This window comes from Mytilus galloprovincialis, chromosome 1, assembly GCF_965363235.1.
Source record: "Mytilus galloprovincialis chromosome 1, xbMytGall1.hap1.1, whole genome shotgun sequence".
In the NCBI taxonomy this organism is placed as follows: Eukaryota; Metazoa; Mollusca; class Bivalvia; order Mytilida; family Mytilidae; genus Mytilus; species Mytilus galloprovincialis.
The window spans coordinates 35675896-35703527 of NC_134838.1; the positions used below are offsets into that span (position 1 = coordinate 35675896).

The 27632-nt window shown below is 35.1% G+C and overlaps 1 protein-coding gene and 1 long non-coding RNA gene across 3 annotated transcripts in view; one reads left to right on the plus strand and one right to left on the minus strand.

The window, feature by feature from the left end:
* Positions 1–34: 34 nt before the first annotated feature.
* Positions 35–27632, plus strand: part of LOC143072899 (solute carrier family 66 member 3-like) — a 35116-nt gene continuing 7518 nt past the window's right edge. The window contains exon 1 of the mRNA XM_076248051.1: positions 35–238. Within this exon, the coding sequence (XP_076104166.1) occupies positions 81–238 (158 nt within the window). The 5' untranslated portion in view covers positions 35–80. The remainder of the gene's footprint in view (positions 239–27632) is intronic.
* LOC143072797 (uncharacterized) lies at positions 20451–26427 on the minus strand. 2 transcript variants are annotated; one of them, XR_012977315.1, is made up of 3 exons: positions 26208–26427; positions 24649–24756; positions 20451–20609 (listed from the first exon to the last, which is right to left on the minus strand). It is a non-coding gene; the product is annotated as an uncharacterized LOC143072797 (long non-coding RNA). The 2 variants fall into 2 exon arrangements; XR_012977316.1 differs by having other exon boundaries at positions 26200–26427.

Sequence of the window (27632 nt, forward strand, 5' to 3'; positions counted from 1 at the left end):
CTTTTTGTTGATTTCTAATTTTTTAGAATTATTAGTTCCGATGTTAATTAGATAAACAGATCTACAGGGAAGTTATCAACATGACTTTATCAAGTGGGGTGGAGATATTTTGTAATATTTTGAGTACTAGTGTAATCATTGGTGGACTGTCGTTGAAGATACCTCAAATCATTTCAGTGGTGAAAGCCAGTAGTACAAGAGGGCTTAGTCTCAGTGGTGTAATTCTGGAGGAATGTGCGTAAGTGGGCATTTTATGTTTTGAAACGGTCCCTATGAATTTATAAAAATAGATACTAATCGGTAACGAAACGAAAATAATCCGGATTTGAGTAACGAAAATAAAGTTTGGAAAACAAAACATTTGAATTGTCAAACATCTCCAGTTAAAAATAAACTGATTGGTTCTGTGAACTGGAAATATTCCTAAGGTTAATAAAAACTGCCATATTCCTGAATTAATATGGCAGTTTTTATCCATTCTTTCATGAGTTTAAGCATATGTTTTAAGCCTGTTAGAAATTGCGACTTAGATGACTTTGGGTATGCTTTATTTTTCAAAGTCATATTCTTAACCTCTCAGCTGTTGCTGTTATATACGGAAATATCTGGCTGTGATTGCTATTTTAGGATATCAAATCTGTTTATTTTTAATGTGAAACAAGACTAAAATATTTTTTTTTTCTATTCAATTAAATTCTGTACTTTTCTTCAGGCATGCATATGATCGTGTGTTCCTGCACAGTTCACGATTGTACTGTTTGAAGGTCATGTAAAGGTTTAAAGAAAAAGAGAATAATAGGGGGAAATTAATAAATAGAGAAAATTGAGCAAAAATACCGCAAAAAAAAAAAGAAAAATAATTGGGTATGAAAGCATAAAGAATAATGGTAGATAATAAAAGAACTAGATATCACGATACTGATTACAGATATTAAAGAGAATACACTAGTATTTTGTTACAGAAAATGTTTACAGAATAAACGTCCTGTTTTTTTTTCTTTTTAAATTAATATTTTTTTTGAACTTAGAATTTTTTATTGATTGATTGTTGGTTGCTTAAAGTCCAGTGGCAAATATTTCATGCATGTTCAGGACGAGAACAAGTTAAAAATAAATACAAAAAGTAGGTCTTGTCATAAAAGAGGCCATTCGGGATGAATTTCAGGGAAAATTGGACTGCCACTGGAAAATGAGGGTATATTGGATAGAGACAGTTTTTGCCTTGCAACAGGCCACCTACGGACCCATCAAAGAGTTGTTGCAAGAGTTCTAAGGTACAAAGAGCGTGTCACTCTCTTTACACGAGGCATCGGATTTAACGTCTCCATTCTGACCGGACGTGACTGCAAACTTGATACATCCCGCACAGCCAAACGGACGACCCACTTCGGCAAGCGTTTTACTGTCGGTCGGGAGAAGACCAAGTAACCATATTTTGTTGGTAGGCACTTAAAGTTAACCATCGAGGGACGTTAACTACCGAGGGTAGTAATGAATATTCATCTTTACCGGATGATTGACAGCGATGTAAATAAAAACATGAGAGTGATTACCGTGTGTCAACGTCATATCAAATTAATTCAATTTAATTGTTAGAAATACTGTTTTCTGCTGAAAATTAAAAAATAAATAAAATTGAATGGAATGGAATGGAATTGAGCTATGTACAATACAGTAAATATTAGCAATTAGAATTAGACGGTTTAAGACAAGCATATTTTGCCTATTGATTCTTTTTTGCATGCCTATTTGGTTATATTATAATGCACTAATTGTTTTGATACTGTTTAATGTTTAAATAAGACCTATATGTGAACCATTTATGCACTTTTAATATAAAGATCAGATTCACACAGGCTCATACAGTTCGAGCTAACTATTTTATGTACGAGAGCTATTACTAATGTAACGGTGATGCTGAGATAATCTCCCTTTGCTATAATATGGGATGACGCAAAATGAACTATATCACTGTGCAAGAACGGAATAGCAAAGTGAATATATAAATCAAACTGTATTGAGGTGATTTGGTAAACGTTTATCCAACTTACTAGATATTTTATGAAAGATTTTGCCATTTGTATAGAGGAATTATACCTTTTCAAATAAACTTGGGAGAATAATAGTACACTTATGTCTAATTATAGAATTTTTGGCAACATAAACTAACTAACATTGTCAAATATGCATCAAATTCATAGTCTTTGAATGTAAATTTGTTGCGTGCAATTATTAGATATTTAATGCGGTAAGTCTCATTATAGCCTGAAATGAGAATTTGATTACAACGAGTAAGAAAAAATCCCGATTAAATCAAACGCAATACTTCAAAATGCGAGTCTTAATTATTGTCGCAATAATAAAAACCTCGCATTAATTTCTGAATTTACAGACATCGTGATCTGTTAAAGGATTTTTTTATAGTTTAATTCCGGTGTCACTTTGTCTCTTTTAGAGAGTTGTCTCATTGGCAATCATGCCATGTCTTCTTTTTTTATATAATAAAACAAAAACCTGAACGACTTTACATTATAAATTAAAATGCATCCTAGTCGTGATGGAGACAGAGTCAAATGAACAAATGGACTAGATGAAACTGAACGAAAAAAAGAAAGAAAACACCAATTTGATCTGATAGGGGTGAATTCTATTCTTTATTCAAACTCGAGTTTGGTTTGGAACCGTATCTATTGCGATTATTACCCAAGGACAGATATTACATATCTAAACTTCGATGCTCGAATTTGAAGTTACCTATTGAGACGGGTAGATGGGCGGGGATCGCGAGGGAAAGTAGAATATGTACATTATGTAATGAGGGAATAGGGGATGAGTTTCATATATTGTTTACCTGTAAAAATGCTGATGTTTCTGCTCTTAGATCAAAGTTTGTACCAAATTACTATGTAATGAATCCAAGCAAGAAGAAATTCACTGGCTTGTTGTCTATATGTAAAGTACAAGTTCAAAGGAAATTATCAATGTTCGTGAAGAAAATCATAAAATACTTAATCTAATTATACCAATTGTCTTTTAAAATATACTATGTATTTGTATTTCGTTTGTCCTGTCTCGCTATGTATTATCTTAATATGGTTGTATATATTATTGTCCTCTTGTACACAAGTATGTGTCTGAGGTTATGAATAACATCTTGAAATCTTGATACGAGAAAAGATTATATTTGCTTCGGCCTTTTCCATTTGCGCCAATCTGCACTTAATTAGCGCCTATTTTTTTTTATTTCTTTGCGCCAAATTTATTTTCTTCATTTGCACAAATTAACAGGTAAACACAAGTCATGAGGCATATAAGATGTATAGAATTTATTTATATAATAACAAAAATATTCCTTCTGGCCTTTTGCCACCTGCCACTTGCTCACACGTGACGGGGAGGAGGAGGGGGATTGAAAGCAGGATAAGTTTATTGCAAGTGTACATCACACTTGAAGTAGCACTTTATAAAATAAGATTGTAACAGTTTGACATAAAAAGCACATTTGCATATGCACAAATCATTTTTAACTGAGTATTGTCATGCAACACTTCTGTTGAACTGCAACCTTGTGATTTCTTCCCTACAATAAAGCATCCCCTTTTTTATTAAAATTTTTATAAGTTAAAGCCTGTTTTTTTCTTTATGGCATCGGTTCCATATATGAAAGTAAATGTTCGGGTACCAGAAGTGTGATTAAATGATGATACCCATGAGCTCAACATGTGTCTATATACACATTTATCTATATTGTAGCTTGTGTTCATTGAATTGCTGCGTTTGGTTAAACAAGTTTAATTTTATCATCTAAATTTATCAGACCTAACCTTTCGAATCAATTTGGCGCAAATTAAAAAATGTCAATGTGCGCAAATGAAAAAAAATATGCTTTTTCAAAATTGGCGTAATTGTCATACGTACATTCACCGATCACATATTACTGGTTAGATTAAAAAATAATATATTATTTAGATTGAGAAGTACTTTAAGAAATTGATTGATTGTTGTTTGCCATCAGTACAGCCGCAAATATTTCAGACAAGTTCAGGGAGAAAACTAAATTATGAATACAAAAGGGAATGTTACTGGTCAAATAAATGCCATCGGTCATTCAGAGTGAAGTATAGATACGAAACTTTGGACTGTCGATTGAAAATAGTTTGTTTTGATAACAACCGCCGGTAGGTATAGACAAATACGGTTGATAGACGGTATATAGGAGCACTAAATTCTATGTTCACCACCGACAGTAGGTATAAAGAAATACTATTGAAAGACGGTATATAAAGGAGCACTATATTTTACGTTAACCACCGACGGTAGGTATAAAGAAATACTGTTAACAGACTTTATATAGGAGCACTATATTGTATGTTAACCACCGACGGTAGGTAAATTCAGATACTTTTGACAGACGGTATATATGAGCACTATATAATACGGACCATATAATACGTTATATTGACCATCGACGGTAGGTATAAATGAAAACTGTTGATAGAGGAGCACTTTATTGTATGTTAACCACCGACAGTATGTATAGACACATAATTTTAATAGACAGCACTATATTGTACGTTAACCACCGACGGTAGGTATAGACAAATACTTTCGATATACGGTATATAGGAGTACTGTATTGCTTGTTAACCACCGATGGTAGGTATAAACAGGTACTGTTGATATACGGTATATAGGAGTACTATATGTCATGTTAACCACCGACGGTAGGTATAGACTAAATACTGTTGATATACGGTATATAGGTGCACTGTATTGCATGTTAACCACCGACGGTGGGTATAGAAACAGGTTAGAAACATAGTGTTGATAGACGGTATATAGGAGCACTATATTGCATGTTAACCACCGATGGTAGGTTTAGAAAAATACTGATAATAGACGGTATATAAGTGCACTGTATTATATGTTAACCACCGACGGTAGGTAGAGAAAAATAGTATTGATAGACGGTATATAGGAGTACTGTAATGCTTGTTAACCACCGATGGTAGGTATAGACAGGTACTGTTGATATACGGTTTATAGGAGTACTGTATGGTATGTTAACCACCGACGGTAGGTACAGACAAATACTGTTGATAGACGATATATAGGAGTACTGTATGGCATGTTAACCACCAACGGTAGGTATAGACAAATACTGTTGATAGACAGTATATAGGAGGACTATATTGCATGTTAACCACCGACGGTAGGTAAAGACAAATACTGTTGATAGACGGTATATAGGAGCACTATATTGTATGTTAACTACCAACAGTAGGTATAGACTAAAACTCTTGATATACGGTATATAGTAGCACTATATTGTATGTTAACCACCGACGGTAGGTATAGACAAATACTTTTGATAGACGGTATATACACATGTAGGAGCACTATATTGTATGTTAACTACCGACAGTAGGTATAGACAAATACTGTTGATAGACGGTATATAGGAGCACTATATTGTATGTTAACTACCAACAGTAGGTAAAGACTAAAACTCTTGATAGACGGTATATGTAATAGCACTATATCGTATGTTAATCACCGACGGTAGGTATAGACAAATACTGGTGATAGACGGTATATAGGAGCACTATATTGTATGTTAACTACCGATAGTAGGTATAGACAAATACTGGTGATAGACGGTATATAGGAGCACTATATTGTATGTTAACCACCGACGGTAGGTATAGACAACTACTGTTGATAGACGGTATATAGGAGCACTATATTGTATGTTAACCACCGACGGTAGGTATAGACAAATACTGTTGATAGACCGTATTTAGGTGCACTATATTGTATGTTACCTTCCGAAAGTAGGTATAGACAAATACTGTTGATAGACGGTATATAGGAACACTATATTGTATGTTAACCACCGACGGTAGGTATATACAAATACTGTTGATAGACGGTATATAGGAGCACTATATTGTATGTTAACTACCGACAGTAGGTATAGACACATACTGTTGATAGACGGTATATAGGAGCACTATATTGTATGTTAACTACCAACCGTAGGTATAGACTAAAACTCTTGATAGACGGTATATATAATAGCACTATATCGTATGTTAATCATCGACGGTAGGTATTGACAAATACTGTTGATAGACGGTATATATAGGAGCACTATATTGTATGTTAACTACCGACAGTAGGTATAGACAAATACTGGTGATAGACGGTATATAGGAGCACTATATTGTATGTTAACTACCGACAGTAGGTATAGACAAATACTGTTAATAGACTGTATATAGGAGCACTATATTGTATGTTAACTACCGACGGTAGGTTTAGAAAAAAATATATAAATAGACGGTATATAGGAGCATTTTATTGCATGTTAATCACCGAAGGTAGGTATAGATAAATTCTGTTGATAGACGGTATATAGGAGCACTATATTGCATGTTAATCACCGACGGTAGGTATAGACAACTGTCAATAGACTGTGTAATGGAGCACTGTATTGTATGTTAACCACCGACGGTAGGTACAGACAAATACTGTTGATATACGGTGTATAGGAGCACTATACTGTATGTTAACTACCGACAGTAGGTATAGACAAATACTGTTGATAGACGGTATATAGGAGCTCTATATTGTATGTTAACTACCAACGGTAGGTATAGACACATACTGTTGATATACGGTATATAGAAGCACTATATTGTATGTTAACTACCGACAGTAGGTATTAGACAAATACTGTTGATAGCGGGATATAGGAGCACTATATTGTATGTTAACTACTGACAGTAGGTATAGACAAATACTGTTGATAGACTGTATATAGGAGCACTATATTGTATGCTAACTACCGACGGTAGGTATAGACAAATACTGGTGATAGACGGTATATAGGAGCACTATATTGTATGTTAACTACCGACAGTAGGTATAGACAAATACTATTGATAGACGGTATATAGGAGCACTATATTGTATGTTAACTACCTACAGTAGGTATAGACAAATACTGTTGATAGACGGTATATAGGAGCACTATATTGTATGTTAACTACCGACAGTAGGTATAGACACATACTGTTGATAGACGTTATATAGGAGCACTTTAGTCTATATTGTATGTTAACCACCGACAGTAGGTATAGACAAATACTGTTGATATACGGTGAATAGGAGTACTGTATTGCATGTTAACCACCGACGGTAGGTATAGATAAATACTGTTGGTAGATGGTATATAGGAGCACTATATCGCATGTTAACTACCGACGGCAGGTTTAGAAAAAAAAAATAATAATAGACGGTATATAGGAGCATTTTATTGCATGTTAATCACCGACGGTAGGTATAGATAAATTCTGTTGATAGACGGTATATAGGAGCACTATATTGCATGTTAATCACCGACGGTAGGTATAGACAACTGTCAATAGACTGTGTAATGGAGCACTGTATTGTATGTTAACCACCGACGGTAGGTACAGACAAATACTGTTGATTTTCGGTGTATAGGAGCACTATACTGTATGTTAACTACCGACAGTAGGTAAAGACAAATACTGTTGATAGACGGTATATAGGAGCTCTATATTGTATGTTAACTACCAACGGTAGGTATAGACACATACTGTTGATAGACGGTATATAGGAGCACTATATTGTATGTTTACTACCGACAGTAGGTATTAGACAAATACTGTTGATAGACGGTATATAGGAGCACTATATTGTATGTTAACTACCGACAGTAGGTATAGACAAATACTGGTGATAGACGGTATATAGGAGCACTATATTGTATGTTAACTACCGACAGTAGGTATAGACAAATACTGTTAATAGACTGTATATAGGAGCACTATATTGTATGTTATCTACCGACGGTAGGTATAGATAAATACTGTTGGTAGACGGTATATAGGAGCACTATATCGCATGTTAACTACCGACGGTAGGTTTAGAAAAAAAAATATAAATAGACGGTATATAGGAGCATTTTATTGCATATTAATCACCGACGGTAGGTATTATAGATAAATTCTGTTGATAGACGGTATATAGGAGCACTATATTGCATGTTAATCACCGACGGTAGGTATAGACAACTGTCAATAGACTGTGTAATGGAGCACTGTATTGTATGTTAACCACCGACGGTAGGTACAGACAAATACTGTTGATATACGGTGTATAGGAGCTCTATATTGTATGTTAACTACCAACGGTAGGTATAGACACATACTGTTGATAGACGGTATATAGGAGCACTATATTGTATGTTAACTACCGACAGTAGGTATTAGACAAATACTGTTGATAGACGGTATATAGGAGCACTATATTGTATGTTAACTACCGACAGTAGGTATAGACAAATACTGTTGATAGACGGTATATAGGAGCACTATATTGTATGTTAACCACCGACGGTAGATATAGACAAATTCTGTTGATAGACTGTATATAGGAGCACTATATTGTATGTTAGACTGTATATAGGAGCACTATATTGTATGTTAACTACCGACGGTAGGTATAGACAAATACTGGTGATAGACGGTACATAGGAGCACTATATTGTATGTTAACTACCTACAGTAGGTATAGACAAATACTGTTGATAGACGGTATATAGGAGCACTATATCGTATGTTAACTACCGACAGTAGGTATAGACACATACTGTTGATAGACGGTATATAGGAGCACTATATTGTATGTTAACTACCGACAGTAGGTATAGACAAATACTGTTGATAGACGGTGTAAAGGAGTACTAATTCGTATGTTAACCACCGACGGTAGGTATAGACAAATACTGTTGATATACGGTGAATAGGAGTACTGTATTGCATGTTAACCACCGACGGTAGGTATAGATAGAATGAAATTCAAAACAGTGTGGCTGTGGCCATTCATTGACACATTAAATTCATCCATTGACTGGGACAATTTACATGAACGTTTGTCTGTAACGACCACTGTTCACGACGTACCTACGATAGACATTTAAACTGTGGGGTCACCAAAGGTTTCTTAACGCCTTTAATTATAAAATAATTCAAAAAATTAATCAGGAATAACCTTTATGTTCTGATTTATATAATTGATATAAATCAAAACATCGTGTTATTTCTGATTAGTTTTTCGAATTACTTTATTAAGTTGTTGAGAACCTTTTGGTGACCCCATAGTTTTAAGTGTCTTTAAAAAGTACATAGTGAGCAGTGGTAGTTACATACAAACGTTCACCTTAATTGTCCCAGTCAATGGATGAATTTAATGTGTCAATCAATGGCCACAGCCACACTGTTTTGAATTTCATTATAAATACTGTTGGTAGACGTTATATAGGAGCACTATATCGCATGTTAACTACCGACGGTAGGTTTAGAAAAATACTGATAATAGACGGTATATAGGAGCATTATATTGCATGTTAACTACCGACAGAAGGTATAGACAAATAATGTTGATAGACGGTATATAGGAGCACTATATTGTATGTTAACTACCAACAGTAGGTATAGACTAAAACTCTTAATAGACGGTATATATAATAGCACTATATCGTGTGTTAATCACCGACGGTAGGTATAGACAAATACTGGTGATAGACGGTATAGAGGAGCACTATATTGTATGTTAACCACCGACGGTAGGTACAGACAAATACTGTTGATATACGGTGTATAGGAGCACTATACTGTATGTTAACTACCGACAGTAGGTATAGACAAATACTGTTGGTAGACGATATATAGGAGCACTGTATTGTTATTGGTTGCTGTCTTTGATATTGATTTTACGTTTATCGTTTCAGCATTAATCGGGCTGTTAGTTTTCGTTTTTCGTCACATCTAGTCAGGAATGGGTTTTAATAGCATTTTACATGAATACATATGTGTAACTCATGGCTGATTCACATTTGTTTGTCTTTGGTGGATAAGTTTCTCATTGGCAATATTACCACATATCTTCTGAATTTTCATTGCATCATCTAAACATGTAAAATTCGTATATAGAAAATATATATACGTATAGATAATATATATATATAATATAAAAAAGTAGATGTTGTATGATTGCCAATGAGACAACAGTAGTGTTTGTGGGACAGAATGACCCCCATTAAGGTGGTCGTCGGACGCTGACGCCATATTCGAAACTTGGCGCAGACGCCGACGCCATATTTGGGCTATAAAGCGGACGCCATAGTCGACCCTGAAATCAAGACGCAAACTTCGGGTTGGACCATGTTACTCGGACATCGAGACGCCGACGCCATATTTGGGCTTAAATCCTGGACGCTATATCTTAATGTTTGAACAGGCTACCCTCCAGGGTGGATACTTTTAGTGACCCTAGAAAGAGTTTTTCAAGACTTGAGACCTGCTATACATCCATGTAGGTGTTTTAAGATTTTTTTTCTTTTCTTCTGTTTTTTTTTCTTTCTTTTTTCATTATTTTTTTTTTTGTATTATTATTTTTCATTTAACCAAATAGAGCTACGAGTTTTCTGTCATTCTGAATCGTGTCAGTGGATGAAAAGTTGTTGATAATGTCCTTCATCTCGAGTCCCGACATCTCAATTTGACGTAAAAAAAATGCAATACAGGCCACATGTATCTGAATCATCGGGTTGGATTTGATTACAAACCACACAGTATTTCGGTCCATTGACGATGAGTACATTTCTGAAATAGCGTTGGTACTTTTCCGGTAATGGTCCTAAGGAGTCGAAAAATTCTGATGGACCCGATGCGGGAAATGAAATGCAACCCAATGACTCCCCTTTTAATCACAGTTGTCCGTATTGACCACAAACCTTCTACGCCTGTCGCTCACATATCTAGGCAAGTCTTCTGCACAGCAAACGGTCACGGGCAATCCACTCAAAGCATCCTCTACATCTTTCCCGGTCATCGGGAGAGCAATGCCGTTTTTATTCCCACAACATTGCTGACGTTGGGCTTCTAATCCACGTAGGTGAGCAAACACTAAGTACTCCGCAATCATGACAGGCGATGAGATCTTTCCGTGTTTCAGCATCCTCTGACGAACTATGTGTTGTCTCGTCGGCAATATCTTCGTCTGATGAGACCGAACTATCGTCTTCAAAAGTATTCGAGAGACGGTCGTCATACCTCTGTCCGTCTGGTGTCTCTCCTTGACCGACCTGCAAGACCTCTGTGTGCAATCTGGAGGCTTCTGGGGTTCTAGCTTTTAGGTCAACAAAAAAGTACCCGAAAGGTGTCCTCTTTGCCTCTTCAAATTTCCGGAGAAAGAAGTCCCCTCGAGAAGGATACATCTGTCGGCCAAGAGTCACGATGGGCTGTCGATCAATGGGGTTATTAAAGAGAATGAGATAATGACAGTTTCGTCTCTGGGTGGGGTCTTTGCCAAAGTATAATTTCTGATTAAAAACGACGACCGATAAATTCCTATGGTGACACCCTTCCGTAAACAAATCATTTATTCTGGAGTCTTTGTCTGATGTCGACATGAGGTCATCTAATAGTATCATGTTTCGAATGTTGGGATCGAAAAAATCGTCCCTTTCGAGATCAAAAGGAATTCCACGAATGAATTCAACGCGTGGAAGCACTGTTCGTTGTATTTCATCGTAAAGAGGTTGCCACCTTTTATACAACCAAACGATCCTGTCTGGACTAGGACTCCACAGTTTTTTTATGTGTTGAAACAAATAAAATAAAATAAGTTTTTCCGCAGGAGGTTGGACCGGACACAATCATGGTGAAAGGGTGTCTAAACACGAAAGCCTTCTGCTGCTGCTTTTGCTGCTGCTGCTTCTTTTTCTTCTGCTGCTGTTGCTGCTTTTGCTGCTGCTGGGTAACACCTGGGTGGTATAGTGGCTCATCGGAAGAATGCTTACTTCTTATATGTCTTTGAAGATCGTGCGGCCACACATACACTTTACGGCAAATATTGCAATTAAACATACTCGTAATTTCCTAAATGACAGTGAGTAGTTTCCTCTTATAGATTTACTTCACTTCCTTCGAAAATATAGCAAGAGAAATACATGGTCATCTTTTAGACGACATATTTGAAGATGATTGTATCTCAAAACAAATTTGATGTGATACAATTCATTCCTGGTTACCGTGAAATAGACTGGTTTCCCAAAAGTCACGTCCGTGATATCTTCATTTAATCGTATCGACTGGAGAATATGGAGAGATTTTCCCTAACGTACGACTGGTGCACGAAATCGGAACAGAAGTACATACGTCTCGTTTAGGCTTCTAATTCCGGTATGAACGACACCTTCAATGCACATTCCCACGATCCATCCAACGTATAGCGTTTTGGAAGGCGCACTTTGAAATTGCCACGTACGTTATTTTCAAACGATGGATGAAAGCGAGTTTTCGCTATTAATAAATAAACAAAACTCGTCCATAGTGTTAATTCCAGTGAAACCTTTAGTATCTCTCTTACAGCTTTGTTATACTCAAAGCCGTATTTAAGGAAATAAACGGAAATAGTAATTGATTGCTTAACGTCCAGTGGCAAATAGTTCATGAATGTTTAGAACACGTTAACCATAAATACAATAGGTATAGGTCTTGTAAAAGAGGCCACCCCGCGGGATAAAGGGTATATTGGATAGGAACATAAATTTTGCCTTGCAATAGGCTAAAATGTGTTGTGTATAACTATATAAGTGCAGTAGACTAATTTATCTTCTATACGGTTGAAATAATTATTATAGTCAATACAATTTTTTGTGTTTCTGTATAATTAATGAATCCTCCTGATCATCTTTCTTCCTTAAGCATTTAGTAATCTTCATCATAATTTTATGTTAAGGACTATATAGACATAAAACTTGTTTGATTGGACCGTATGCTAAGAGCCGGCCACCTACAGAGCCAGAATCATCTTCTTTATTTTCATATAATTTTTTTTATAGTTTAACATCCCATAATTCTTAATTCCTTATATTTAAGCAGCCGTATATTTCTCTATTCGATATATTTTACCAGTCCCTATTTCACTATTCTTTATATTTATTTTGGTCATATTTCTTTATTCTTTATTTTTCTCGCCCATATCATTCTTTATTTATTTTTTCGTCCATTATTCTCTATTCTGTAAACCCAATCCAAACTCCTTGTATATAAATATTGATTGATTAAATATATTATCCGTGTATTTTTGAAGATAAAAACCAACTACGACCGTGGAATTTTCAAATATATAGTTAAAATTATGTTAAATGAGAAACAATTTTAAATGACCAGACGTGGTTTCAGTTAATCATTTGGGTTGAAATCCTAATCATATGATAGTAATTATATGTGGTTGAAATGAGTTGGAATGCAATACTACTCAATGCTTACGGTTGTCATGCTTATCTAAAAGATAAAGATAATTATTTAATGTCACAGACTATATTTTTATAATTGGTGTCCGTTAATTAGAACCAAATAAAAAAGTGTACACCTGTAAACATGTTATTGAAAGAAAGTGTATAAAGATACTTATTTTTAATCACCAGATGTGCTTTATCTCTTAATCTAATTATTTGACATGTCATGTTAAACAGGACCATAGGATATTAATTAAGTGGTTCAAATAAGTCGGAAAGCTACGGACGCCCATAGGACGTCCCACAAATATAATTTGAATTCGAAATCACGGATTTAAATCGTTATTACGAATTTTATAATTCGTTATAACAGCTTAAATTTGTGAGAACGAATTGTTGGAAATCGTTATATCAGATTTTGTAATTCGTTGTTAAAAATTAGCAAAATTGATTGGACACTTAATTTGGTTGTTTGTTTGTTTTGTTTTGTTTTTGTAAATTAGCGCTGAATGGGCACAAGTTCAGAACGGTAAAAGTGGCGTCACCCAATTTTAAACTTGATCATCAGACTCAGTGTTTTGTGTTAAGGTTTATGTACCCTTCTGTAGCCATTTTTGTACGAATTTTTCAAACCTCAATTGTATCAAAGCTAAAGTTATAATAAATAATAGAGATAGGCCATTTAGTACATGTTCCAAGGGGAAACTTGATGCAAAGCATTATTTCCCCTTGGAATATGTACAAAATGGCCTATCTCTATTATTCATTATATCTGTAGTTTTGATACAATTGCAGTTTGAAAAGTTCGTACAAAAATGGCTACAGAAGGGTAAATAAACCTTAATAAACATTGTGTATTAATTCAATAACATTTGGTTGAGGCAAACTAAATGTAGAGAGCGGAAATTACACAGAATAAGCACTACGTCTTTGACCATTTGTAAAGGGGCATAACTCACGAACTATAAAAGAGACGCCCTTCAATTTCAAATTTTATTTGTGTGTTTTAGTAATTGGCATAGTGTATAAGTTGAATTTATAACATTTGGTTGAGGCAAACGGAAACCATTTCTGGGAACGTACACGACAAACGGACTGGACTGACGGACAAGGGCTAGACTAAACTTCTCCCACGCCTAGCGTCGGGGGCATAAAAAATGTGTTTGATACCCATAATTCGTGACAGTAACATTTGTATTCCTTTTTTCTTAATTTAAAGTCTTCTTAGACAGGCGATTTCCTTCGTGTGTATCGCCAATTAATATATTTTACACAGAAGCAAAAGAATTAGTTTCGGCAACATGGTTAATCGAAGTGTAAAACCTAAGATTTTCATCCCTAGGTTTACATTTCGATAAACCATGTTGGCGAAACTATTTTCGTTGCATCTATGTAAAATGTATCCAGGTACACACAGTAATGATATTCACCGCTTAAAAAAACTTTGGTAGAAAATAAAAAATAAATATATTTCGGTCAAGAAATATGAGAAGTAGACATATTTTCCCCCGGAGAGTTTCGGTGTGTAAACTTTGTCGCTGGCTAATAAACCCACCCGTTTACACGACAAAACTTTCTAGGTATAGTGTAAAATACGTTAAAACTAAATTGATTGCGGTCAAGTTTGTTTCACTTTGTCAAAAAGGTTTTAATGAAGAAGATTTTTGTAAAAGTAATAAACAGCGATGGGTGCAGAGTGAGGAAGAAAGCTCTCTTAATTCTGTGTGCCATGTGAGCTAAAAATATGTGATAATGAATTTTAATCTGAAATTACCAATTACAATAAAAACTGTGATAACGAATTCCACAAATTCGTTATCACAAATTTAATCAGTTTAAACAAATTCTACAATTCGTTATAACGATAAAATCACAAATTACAAAAAATTGTGATAAGGAATTTAATTCTTAATAACGAATTACAAGATCTGTTATAACGATTTTCACCAATTCATTATCACAAATTTAATCTGTTAAAACGAATTATAAAATTCGAGATAACAATTTAAATTCGTGATTTCGAATTCAAATAATTTTATACCTTTTGGAGGTCCTAAATGGGCTTCCGTAGAAAGCAATACTACTGAATGTTTCACGATTGTCATGTTAATAAGATAAGAAATCCAAAAATTAAAAAGATAAAGACAAATATTTTATGTATTGATATCAAACATTTTAATCCAATTCTCTTTACACGGGAATAGTTCCGCCTACTGCATTGAGTGACAGTTTTTCTGATTAATATAAATAGTATATCTTGAAGAATTCTTACAGTTGTTATAAACATGTATAAGCAGTTAATTATTTAAGAGGTAGAAGATTCTTTTCAGAATTATCACAGACTTGTTACCTAGGGGTTAGGTAAGCGTTTATCAAAGACAAATTCTCGTCCGTTTTCGAGAATATACCGTCCACTTTAAAGGGTAGTCTGATGCAACATTAAGGTATAGCGTCCAAGTTTAAAGCCCAAATATGGCGTCGGTGTCTCGATGTCCGAATCATACGGTCCAACCCCAAATTCGCGTCCCGATTTCATGGTCGACCATGGCGTCCGCGTTAAGGCCCAAATATGGCGTCGGCGTTCACACCCAGGTCCAAATATAGCGTCAGCGTCCGACGTCCACCTTTATGGGTTCATTCTGTCCCACAAACACTACTGACAACTCTCCACCAGAGACCAAAATGGCACAGTTAACAACTATAGGTCACCGTACGGCCTTCAACAATGAGCACAGCCCATACCGCAGAGTCACCTATAACAAGTCCCGAAATGACAATGTGAAGCAATTTAAACGAAAAACTAACGACCTAATTTATATACAAAAAATGAACGAAAAACAAATATGTAACATATAAACAAACGACAACCACTGAATTACAGTCTCCTAACTTGGGACAGGCACATACATAGAGAATGTGGCGGGGTTAAACATGTTAGCGGGATCCCAAACCTCCAATAACCTGGGACTTTGGTGTAACAGTACAACATAAGAACGAACTATAAAAATCAGTTGAAAAAGGCTTACTCAGCAGATGGAAAAAAATACAAATATATAAGATCCATACAATACATACAGACCATATATCGAAACCAATATATACTAAGCATTCAGCAAATCAAACAAAATGCATCTTAGAACCAAAGATCATTTTCACACTGTATATGGGTTAAAGATCTTAAAACAGAGTTTTTTTGGACACTGTATATGGGTCAGAGATACAGTTTGTATACAGATTGTATCTAAAAAGTAGACCCATAGATAAAGCATACAGAAAATGCATACAGACTGTATATAAGAGCCACAGGCAGTGCACACACTTTATCTTGCAGTAACAGGCAAAACATACAGACTTTTATTTCAACTTGGAACAACTTACAATGCATACATACTGTGTCTCTGATCCATAGACAGTGTTAACCGACTAATTCTAAGATATACCGACAATAGAAGTATCTTAGACTCATATTCAAAGCATATAAACAATGTATAAAGACTAAGAACGACGTACAATACATAAACTTAATTTAATTTACAACAAAGACAATGCATACAGACTGTATCTGGGAAGCACAGACAATGCATTAACTGTGTGTAATCAAAGAACCTTTGTGAGCACGCTCACATACTTCACAGCCCGACATTGTCACTAAGCAAACAAAATTTCAACAAATTATTTAGTTCAAACACGCATGAAATTCTGTTGTGTAATTTCAGAAGATATGCAGAAGTATATTTAGGCCGAAATTCTAAGTTCAGAAGGCATAGTTCCTAATTCCTAACAAGAGTACACACGTTGAAATTTCTCGCCTTATTTATGTTCATAGACCTAAATATAAAGTTTTACTACAATTATCACATAAACTTATTAATAACATGACCAAAGAAAATGAGATCTAGGTCATATGACCAAAATGAGGAATACATTTACACCTTATAATAATTCAATACAAATCAGGTCAAGGTCAGATGACACTTGGCACAAAAACTAAACACTGAATAATGAACCTCGAAAATGAGGTCAAGGTCAAATGAGACTTGCGAGGCTGACATCATAAGATATTTCCAGACACCAAATATAGTTGACCTATTGCATATAGTATTAGAAAAAACGAACAAAACTCAAAAGCTTAACTTTGACCATTGAACCAAGGAAATGAGGTCAAGATCAGATGACACCTGCCAGTTGGACATGTACACCTTACAATCCTTCCATACACCAAATATACAACACATATTTCATATAGTATCTGAGATATAGACTTGACCACCAAAAACTTAACCCTTTTCACTGATCCATGAAATGATGGCGAGGTCAAGTGAAAACTGTCTGATGGGCATGCTGACCAAGGTACGCAAATACTAAACATAGTTACCCATAATATGAGAGAAATTACAAAAACTATTAACTTTTTTTCAAGTAGTCACTGAACCATGAAAATGAGTTCAAGGACAATGGACATGTGACAGACGGAAACTTCCAAACTTAAGGCATCTGTATTTAAAGTATGGAGCATCCATGTCGTTCGCCGTCTAAAATATAAAGCTTTTAAGAAGTGAACTAACGCTGTCGCCGCCGCCGCCGGATCACCATTCCTATGTCGAGCTTCCTGCGACAAAAGTCGCAGGCTCGACAAAAACAAGAATGTGTCCATCGTACACCGTTCCCCACTTGCCCTATCATTTTCTTTGTTCAGTGGACCGTGAAATAGGGGAAAAAAACCTTCTTTGGCATTAAGCTTAGAAAAAAACATACTATTGGAAACATATGTACTAAGTTTCAAGTTTATTGGACCTGACCTTCAACAAAAACTACCTTAACCAAAACATTTAACCTGAAGCGAGAAAACGGACGAAGGAGCAGACGCATAGACCGGAAAACTAATGCCCATTTACTATCGTAGGTGGGGCATAAAAAATTAATCATGATTTTCTGCCAATATGCACATTTACATAGCATGTCCTAACTACTAGTATCTAAAAAATTCATGAAACTCTGTTGTGGTCTTTAGACAGATTTTATGACAAACTGTTGTAGGAGTATATAGAAAATCAATGAATTGATAATTTCATAATTTCCTCATTATCTACAAAGATTTATAAAACTCTGTTATGTGGTTTCAGAGGAGTTGCAATAAAGAGAACAGGACTGACAGGCCGATGGATCAAAAACATTGTACCATAAAGAACTTTGTTTGGTTTGGTATAATAAAGGGTCTGCTAAATAATGTAAGGCTGAGATAAATTAGTCATTTGGTCACACCAGTTTTTTGGCGAGGTTCGTTTTGTTCAGTCTGAGATGTTCTTTGTTGTGTTTTGCATTCTGTTGTTTGTTTTTTAATCTTTCTCTCTTTTTTTTTGCCGTGGTTTTGTCAGTTTATTATTGACTTATGTGTTTGAAAAAGCCTTTAGTATCTTTCGCCTCTCTCTTCGGTCAATTTGATTATGTGGGACATACAGATTTAGACCCAAACTTGTCTCTGATTGTTTCGTGATTATTGCAGATGTAAATCATACTATAAAATTGAGAATGGAAATGGGGAATGTGTCAAGGAGACAACAACCCGACCATAGAGCAGACAACAGCCGAAGGCCACCGATAGATCTTCAATGTAGCGAGAAACTCCCGCACACGGAGGTGTCCGTCAGCTGGCCCCTAAACAAATATGTATACTAGTTCAGTGATAATGGACGTCATACTAAGCTCCGAATTATACACAAGAAACTAAATTATAAATCATACAAGACTAACAAAGGTCAGAGGCTCCTAACTTGGGACAGGCGCAAAATTGCGGCGGGATTAAACATGTTTTTTGAGATCTCAACCCTCCCCTATACCTGTAGCCAATGTAGAAAAAAACAAACGCGAAACAATACGCACAGTAAAACTCAGTTTAAGAGAAGTCCGAGTCCGATGTCAGAATATGAAACAAAAGAAAATAAACAAAATGACAATAATACATAAATAACAACAGACTACTAGCAGTTATTGACATGCCAGAACCAGACCTCAATTAAACTGATTGAAAGATTATGTCTTCATCATATGAATATCAGGCAAAATCCCTCCTGTTAGGGGTTTAGTATTATACCGTCATGAAATATACAACCCTCTTATTTACAATATCATTTGATCAACGCCTATTTACAAGGGTCTATTTGATATGATTTTTCTCATTGTTGAAGGCTGTATGGTTGCATATAACTGCTTACATCCACTTTATTTGAACTTGAGTGGATACATGTAGGTGTCTCATTGGCAATCATACCACATCTCCGTATTTTTACAGTATTGTATCAGTACTGTTACCTAATAACAGGACAAAACAAGACAGCAATTTGACAAAACTAAAGACAAACATACTTGATTTTACTTCTCTAAAGATATAAACAAAATTTTCATAGTTCGTATCTGAACATGTACACAGCCAGGGAATTTTAAGGGACTATATTTCAGTGTGCATATATTTAGTAGCTAATCTGGCTACTTCCTGTTTATCAGACCGGTACCTTAGAAAAGAATTGTGACAATATATCCAATCTTTTCAAAAACCAAAGACTAACGTCACTAGGATCAGCAGTTAGTTGTCATAGATACTCTAGATAGAAAGATAATCTGCCACTTTTATAAAAGGGACTACACATAGTTTTTGAAAGGGTATAATCGGTTTGTGCCGAAATTACTTTCTTTAGTCCAGAAACTCATTTGTGCTAAATGGTAATCTCCACCCACATTTAGGACTGGCAGTTATTTGTAGTTTTTATCAACAGCTTGCACTTTTTCTAAATTATATTTGCTTCTTTTAAGGCTAACTAAAACTGTTTTTTTACCATTGTGGTTTGATTAAGGTAGTGTATATCAAACAGCTGTTGGAAATATTTTGGACAACCCTCTTATTTACAATATCATTTGATCAACACCTAGTGGTCTTTGGTGGTATCTCGCATAACATTAATAAGGTCTTTTTTAAAAGGCAACTTGAAATTATTGGTCCCATATTTATGTGCTATAGCAAATGTATGGGCTGCTGATCTGCATATATGATAGCAATATATTCTTATGTTTTCAATGACCCCTTATTCTTCACTCCACTTTATAAGATAGAAATAAATGTTATTCCATATTTTATTGGTTTTTTTAAAGGTATCATAATTTAGACATAAAGACAAAACTAAGCACAGTGAAAAAAGTCTACTCTGTCCTGTAAAGTTTGAGATGTTTTTGTTGTTCAATCTTTGTCACTTGTATGGAAACACCAAATCTTGATAACCTACAACAGAAATATTATCACTTTTATTTCAATTCAATTGTTGCAGTTATCATGCATGTAATAGAGAAAATGATAAATTAGACCAGATCTCCACATTAATAATATCAAAACTAGAGGCTTCAATGAGCCTGTGTCACTCACATGATACTTTTATTTACAATTGATGCATAATACAGAAATTGTCCATACCAACCGTCAGTGTTTACCATACAATACAGTACTTCTATACACTGTCTGTATACAGTATTTGTCGGATTTTGTCCATACCTATCGTCGATGTTTGACATAAAATACAATACTCCTATATACCGTATATCAACAGTATTTGTCTATACCTACCGTCGGTGGTTAACATACAATACAGTCCTCCTATATACCGTCTATCAACAGTATTTGTCTATACCTACCGTCAGTGGTTAACATACGATATAGTACTCCTTTGCACCGTCCATCAACAGTATTTGTCTATACCTACCGTCGGTGGTTAACATGCAATAAAGTGCTCCTATATACCGTCTATCAACAGTATTTGTCTATACCTACCGTCAGTGGTTAACATACGATATAGTACTCCTTTGCACCGTCCATCAACAGTATTTGTCTATACCTACCGTCGGTGGTTAACATGCAATAAAGTGCTCCTATATACCGTCTATCAACAGTATTTGTCTATACCTACCGTCAGTGGTTAACATACGATATAGTACTCCTTTGCACCGTCCATCAACAGTATTTGTCTATACCTACCGTCGGTGGTTAACATGCAATAAAGTGCTCCTATATACCGTCTATCAACAGTATTTGTCTATACCTACCGTCGGTGGTAAACATACAATATAGTGCTCCTATATACCGTCTATCAACAGTATTTGTCTATACCTACCGTCGGTGGTTAACATGCAATAAAGTGCTCCTATATACCGTCTATCAACAGTATTTGTCTATACCTACCGTCAGTGGTTAACATACGATATAGTACTCCTTTGCACCGTCCATCAACAGTATTTGTCTATACCTACCGTCGGTGGTTAACATGCAATAAAGTCCTCCTATATACCGTCTATCAACAGTATTTGTCTATACCTACCGTCGGTGGTTAACATACAATATAGTGCTCCTATATACCGTCTATCAACAGTATTTGTCTATACCTACCGTCGGTGGTTAACATACAATATAGTGCTCCCGTAAACCGTCTATCAACAGTATTTGTCTATACCTACTGTCGGTAGTTAACATACAATATAGTGCTTCTATATACCGTCTATCGATAGTATTTGTCTATACCTACCATCGCTGGTTAACATACAATATAGTGCTCCTATATACCGTCTATCAACAGTATTTGTCTATACCTACCGTCGGTGGTTAACATACAATATAGTGCTCCCATATACCGTCTATCAACAGTATTTGTCTATACCTACTGTCGGTAGTTAACATACAATATAGTGCTCCTATATACCGTTTATCAACAGTAGTTGTCTATACCTACCGTCGCTGGTTAACATACAATATAGTGCTCTTTTATACCGTCTATCAACAGTATCTGTCTATACCTAATGTCGGTATTTGCTCCTATATACCGTCTATCACCAGTATTTGTCTATACCTACCGTCGGTGGTTAACATAAGATAAAGTGCTCCTATAAACCGTCTATCAACAGTATTTGGCTATACCTACCGTCAGTGGTTAACATACAATATAGTGCTCCCATATACCGTCTATCAACAGTATTTGTCTATACCTACTGTCGGTAGTCAACATACAGTATAGTGCTCCTATATACCGTCTATCAACAGTATTTGTCTATACCTACCGTCGGTGGTTAACATACAATATAGTGCTCCTACAATGTATATACCGTCTATCAACAGTATTTGTCTATACCTACCGTCGGTGGTTAACATACAATATAGTGCTCCCATATACCGTCTATCAACAGTATTTGTCTATACCTACTGTCGGTAGTTAACATACAATATAGTGCTCCTATATACCATCTATCAACAGTATTTGTCTATACCTACTGTCGGTAGTTAACATAAAATATAGTGCTTCTATATACCGTCTATCAACAGTATTTGTCTATACCTACCGTCGGTGGTTAACATACAATATAGTGCTCCTACAATGTATATATACCGTCTTTCAACAGTATTTGTCTATACCTACCGTCGGTGATTAACCTACAATATAAATATAGTGCTCCCATATACAGTCTATCAACAGCATTTGTCTATACCTACTGTCGGTAGTTAACATACAATATAGTGCTCCTATATACCATCTATCAACAGTATATGTCTATACCTACCGTCGGTGGTTAACATACAATATAGTGCTTCCATATACTGTCTATCAACAGTATTTGTCTATACCTACCGTCGGTGGTTAACATACAATATAGTGCTCCTATATACCGTCTATCAACAGTATGTGTCTATACCTACTGTCGGTAGTTAACATACAATATAGTGCTCCTATATACCGTCTATCAACAGTATTTGTCTATACCTACCGTCGGTAGTTAACATAAAATATAGTGCTCCCATATACCATCTATCAACAGTATTTGTCTATACCTACCGTCGGTGGTTAACATACAATATAGTGCTCCTATATACCGTCTATCAACAGTATTTGTCTATACCTATCGTCGGTAGTTAACATACAATATAGTGCTCCTATATACCATCTATCAACAGTATTTGTCTATACCTACCGTCGGTGGTTAACATACAATATAGTGCTCCTATATACCGTCTATCACCAGTATTTGTCTATACCTACCGTCGGTGGTTAACATAAGATATAGTGCTCCTATATACCGTCTATCAACAGTATTTGGCTATACCTACCGTCAGTGGTTAACATGGAATATAGTGCTCCTATATACCGTCTATCAACAGTATTTGTTTATACCTACTGTCGGAGGTTAACATAGAATATAGTGCTCCTATATACCAAGAGGGATAACGGATCTGCATCTAGAATTTATCATGCTGCCCTTTTTTTGGATTTTTAAAATTCTTGTTATCCCTCAATTTTTACATTCATCCCAAATAATACAACAGTAGTCAATTAGGGGCAGAACACCCATTGTATTATGTTTTCTTGCAGTGATATAAAAAAAATGTATTTAAGAAAGATGGTATATTCTGGATGATATATTAGCACAGCCTTGGTCAATTTTATTTCTCCAGTTACTTAGTGGGCTGTCAATTTTGAAACTAATATTTTTTCACATGAAGAATTTTGTAATACATTAATTTATTATCAAGTTTGGTTGAAAAGTCTGAATAGTTTCTGCTTTGTTCCAGTAATCAAACATTTTGTTTCATTTGCATCTATGAACATGTTATTCATTTTACTCTTCAACCCTGTGTAAATCTTCTTGAACATCATCATTTATATTTTCTAGATGTTTCCCCCTTATTTATGAATAGTGGTGTCATCAGCATATACAACGAAATAGGTCTGTTTCACAATTTTTAATGCATAAGGGAAGGTCATTTATAAATAGCACAAACAATAGAGGACAAGGTATAGAACATTGGGGAACACCAAATTTTACATGTTGTTGTTCAGAGTCAACATTACAAATGTATACCTTTTGTTATTCAGGTACGACTTACAAAAACTAACAGTAGTCTCACTAAATCCATAAATGTCGAGCTTTAAACAAAGAAAGTCATATTCTACCAAATCAAAAGCTTTTTTTTTAAATCTTAATAAAATTGCTAGGTTTAAATTACCATCTTTCATTTCTTGCAACCATGTGTCAATGATATTAAATAAATGTCAAGCTCAATCCAGTATATATTCCAAGTTATGGACAAATGATAATGCTATTAAAAATACCAAATCATAACCAGTGCCTTTCTCTTTTTCTATTTACAGTATATGACTTAATAATGATTACTTTTTTCAACTATTTTCATACTTTTTTGTTTCCTCTGCTTTTGTATCAAGGGCATAATTGTTTATGGCAAACTAAGCATCTGCATAATCAAACTATTCCTAACTATACTCTACCTCAAATTCTGGAAACTGCACAATTTTTGTCATAGCAGTCTTATGGTAGCTGAACTATTTCTATTTTTTGTAAATCTGGATTAATAAGTCTTTTGTCACATTCTGGGGCTATAGAAAAAAAACATTACAGAATTATCAAAATTATGTGTGTATAATGTTTGTGTACAGTCATTCAACTAAAAAAGGACAAAAATTATTTTTTGTGTATAAATAAATAATTGTGATTTTAATGTCTTAATATTATAAAAAAAACTTCAAAAGATTAAATTTAAATTATAATCTAAACATGAAAGAGCACATATAAATCAACCGTTTACTCAGATTTATATCTAAAACCAGTTATAACTAGCTATAATATCTTTGACTTCACAAATATCATCATCTAATTTTACAAATCAGTATTTATTTGGTGGCACTTCCTGCACACTAAGTATGTTATGCTTGAGGTTTAATTTTGATGCAATCACATTTCAGAAGGTACATGTCTTGAACTGTTTTAATGAATAAATTACAATTTTAAACTCAGTTTAGGCTGACCTGAGGTCAATAGTCTTAAACAATGTCATCAAACTATCAGTTTTACTGTAATATATTGATATTGTGACATTTATGGGAAAGAGCATACGAGTTAGTCATATTGGTCAATACAATGGAAAGTTTATAGCTGAGACTACTATAACACTATGTGTTATACTAGTAGTCTCAGTTTATAACTATGTTAATTATATACATGACATATAATAATTAAATCATTCAAAAAACTATTCCAAAGATTTCTCTCAAATCATGTTTACATTTTTTAAGAGAAGAGTCTGTCTGAAATATATTCAGGGGTAGTCCAAATAATTATGACTTCTTAGAGGAATAGGGGGAGGGTTGAGATCTCACAAACATGTTTAACCCCGCCGCATTTTTGCGCCTGTCCCAAGTCAGGAGCCTCTGGCCTTTGTTAGTCTTGTATTATTTTAATTTTAGTTTCTTGTGTACAATTTGGAAATTAGTATGGCGTTCATTATCACTGGACTAGTATATATTTGTTTAGGGGCCAGCTGAAGGACGCCTCCGGGTGCGGGAATTTCTCGCTACATTGAAGACCTGTTGGTGACCCTCTGCTGTTGTTTTTTATTTGGGCGGGTTGTTGTCTCTTTGACACATTCCCCATTTCCATTCTCAATTTTATTCTTAAAAAGCTATATTATGGGGAAAAAGGGGGGGGTCTATTATGTTTTTTTCATACAGGAGGAAGACGTCAAAGCAAAAAAAAAAACACCAACAAAACAAAATAAAATAATAGCCTGTCAAGACGTCCTTATATCATAATAATTTGGTCTAATTTTGGGATAATACATTTAACTTCCTTTGATGTCGGGGAGGGGATAAGTTTTGACGATTAATTATTCTTGAAACTAACAATAATTATTTCTTATTGTTACTTTGTTAAGCGAGCGCGATGTGTGGTTCTCGAGTTATTTAAAAAAAAAAGGGGGGGGGGGCGGTTGTTACTATATCAAATTTACCCAGTTTGGAGACAATAAATATTTAAAATCTAACCAGCTAACCATAAACTCCAATGTTCCTGCTTTTTTTAGCAGAACCAACACGATGGCATTCTCGTCTCTGTTATAATCAATAGTTAACTCATTTCTTCTTCCAGGTTATTTCTTAATCAATTATGATTATCAGCTGTCTATCTATTTACCATGTTTATGTTAAACTGGTCCGTAATTCCATCGTAGTGTATCGATAAGTGAACACAACAGGGAACCAGTATATTAAACGTCTGTAAACCGCAATCGGAACAACTCGGCCTTTCTGGTTGCACGAAGAAATAACCTCGTATGCATTAGGCGGAGGAATCATTGTCCGGAAAATTTTCCGATTCGATTCAAAATTATATTTTTTCGACTGGACTGGTACATTTTTTTTACCACTACTGATTTAACTTGCTCCTGTCCGGAAAATTTTCCGATCCGATTGAATTTTATATTTTTTCGACTGGAATGGTACAAATTTTTTACCATTACTTATTTACTTTGCTCCTTCTTTCGCGCCAAAATATTTGGCAGAGTTAAAGTTCTTGATTACTGTGATATGTAACCAAATTATAGCGCCACCTGGAGGATAGAACTTCTTTGTGTCGCGGATCACTACAATTCCGGCCAACAATTTAAGAAGAATTTCTCCGTAGTGCATACGAGGCTATTGTACTGCGTAGCGAGAATGGCCGAGTAGTTACGATTGCTGTAAACCGAGGTATATAATATACAAGTTTCCTGAGTCAGTAACCGTAACTATCACCGTGCTTTGTGCGCATGCGCAAGAAACACCAACAACAAGGATAAAACAGGGTACACAGTTCCGTAATTTCGTATATTTTTCTTATCTTCATACTAAAGAGCTTCAAAAGTAGGCGTGCTTAGGTGCACTGGGCGGGTCTAAAAACCGACTCTCGGTGGTTAACGTCTCTCGATGGTTAACTTTAAGTGCCTACCTATTTTGTTTCCTCAGTAACCCTTGGGGGCTTAGAACTTTGACCTTGATGTACTACTGTAACTGTTTGTCTGGGCAAATCCTCTGAAAGCACACAAAATAATTTCATGAAACTTTATAGATAATAAGGACAAAATATGTAGATGTGCATATCTACTTATTTTTTTTTTTATCAGTTGGCTTTTGTATGAGCTATGGATCTATTGAGTTTTTGTTTCAGTGCCCTCTGACAATGAGGGGCCGTGTGGTAGGTGAGCATGCTCACAAAGGTTCTTTAATATTGTTTGCCCCTTGAGACAAACATGTTTTATCTCAATAATTGTGCATGCTGTTTGGTTACCACCAGTTGGCAACCACCACCCACACACATGTTTTTATGTTAATTAGGTATGGTCTGGACACATAAAGTAGTGAAAGATGCATGGTTTCAAAAGTTTTGATAGTTTACAATTAATAAATTATATTCTTTTTTTTTAGATTTATTTAATTACAAT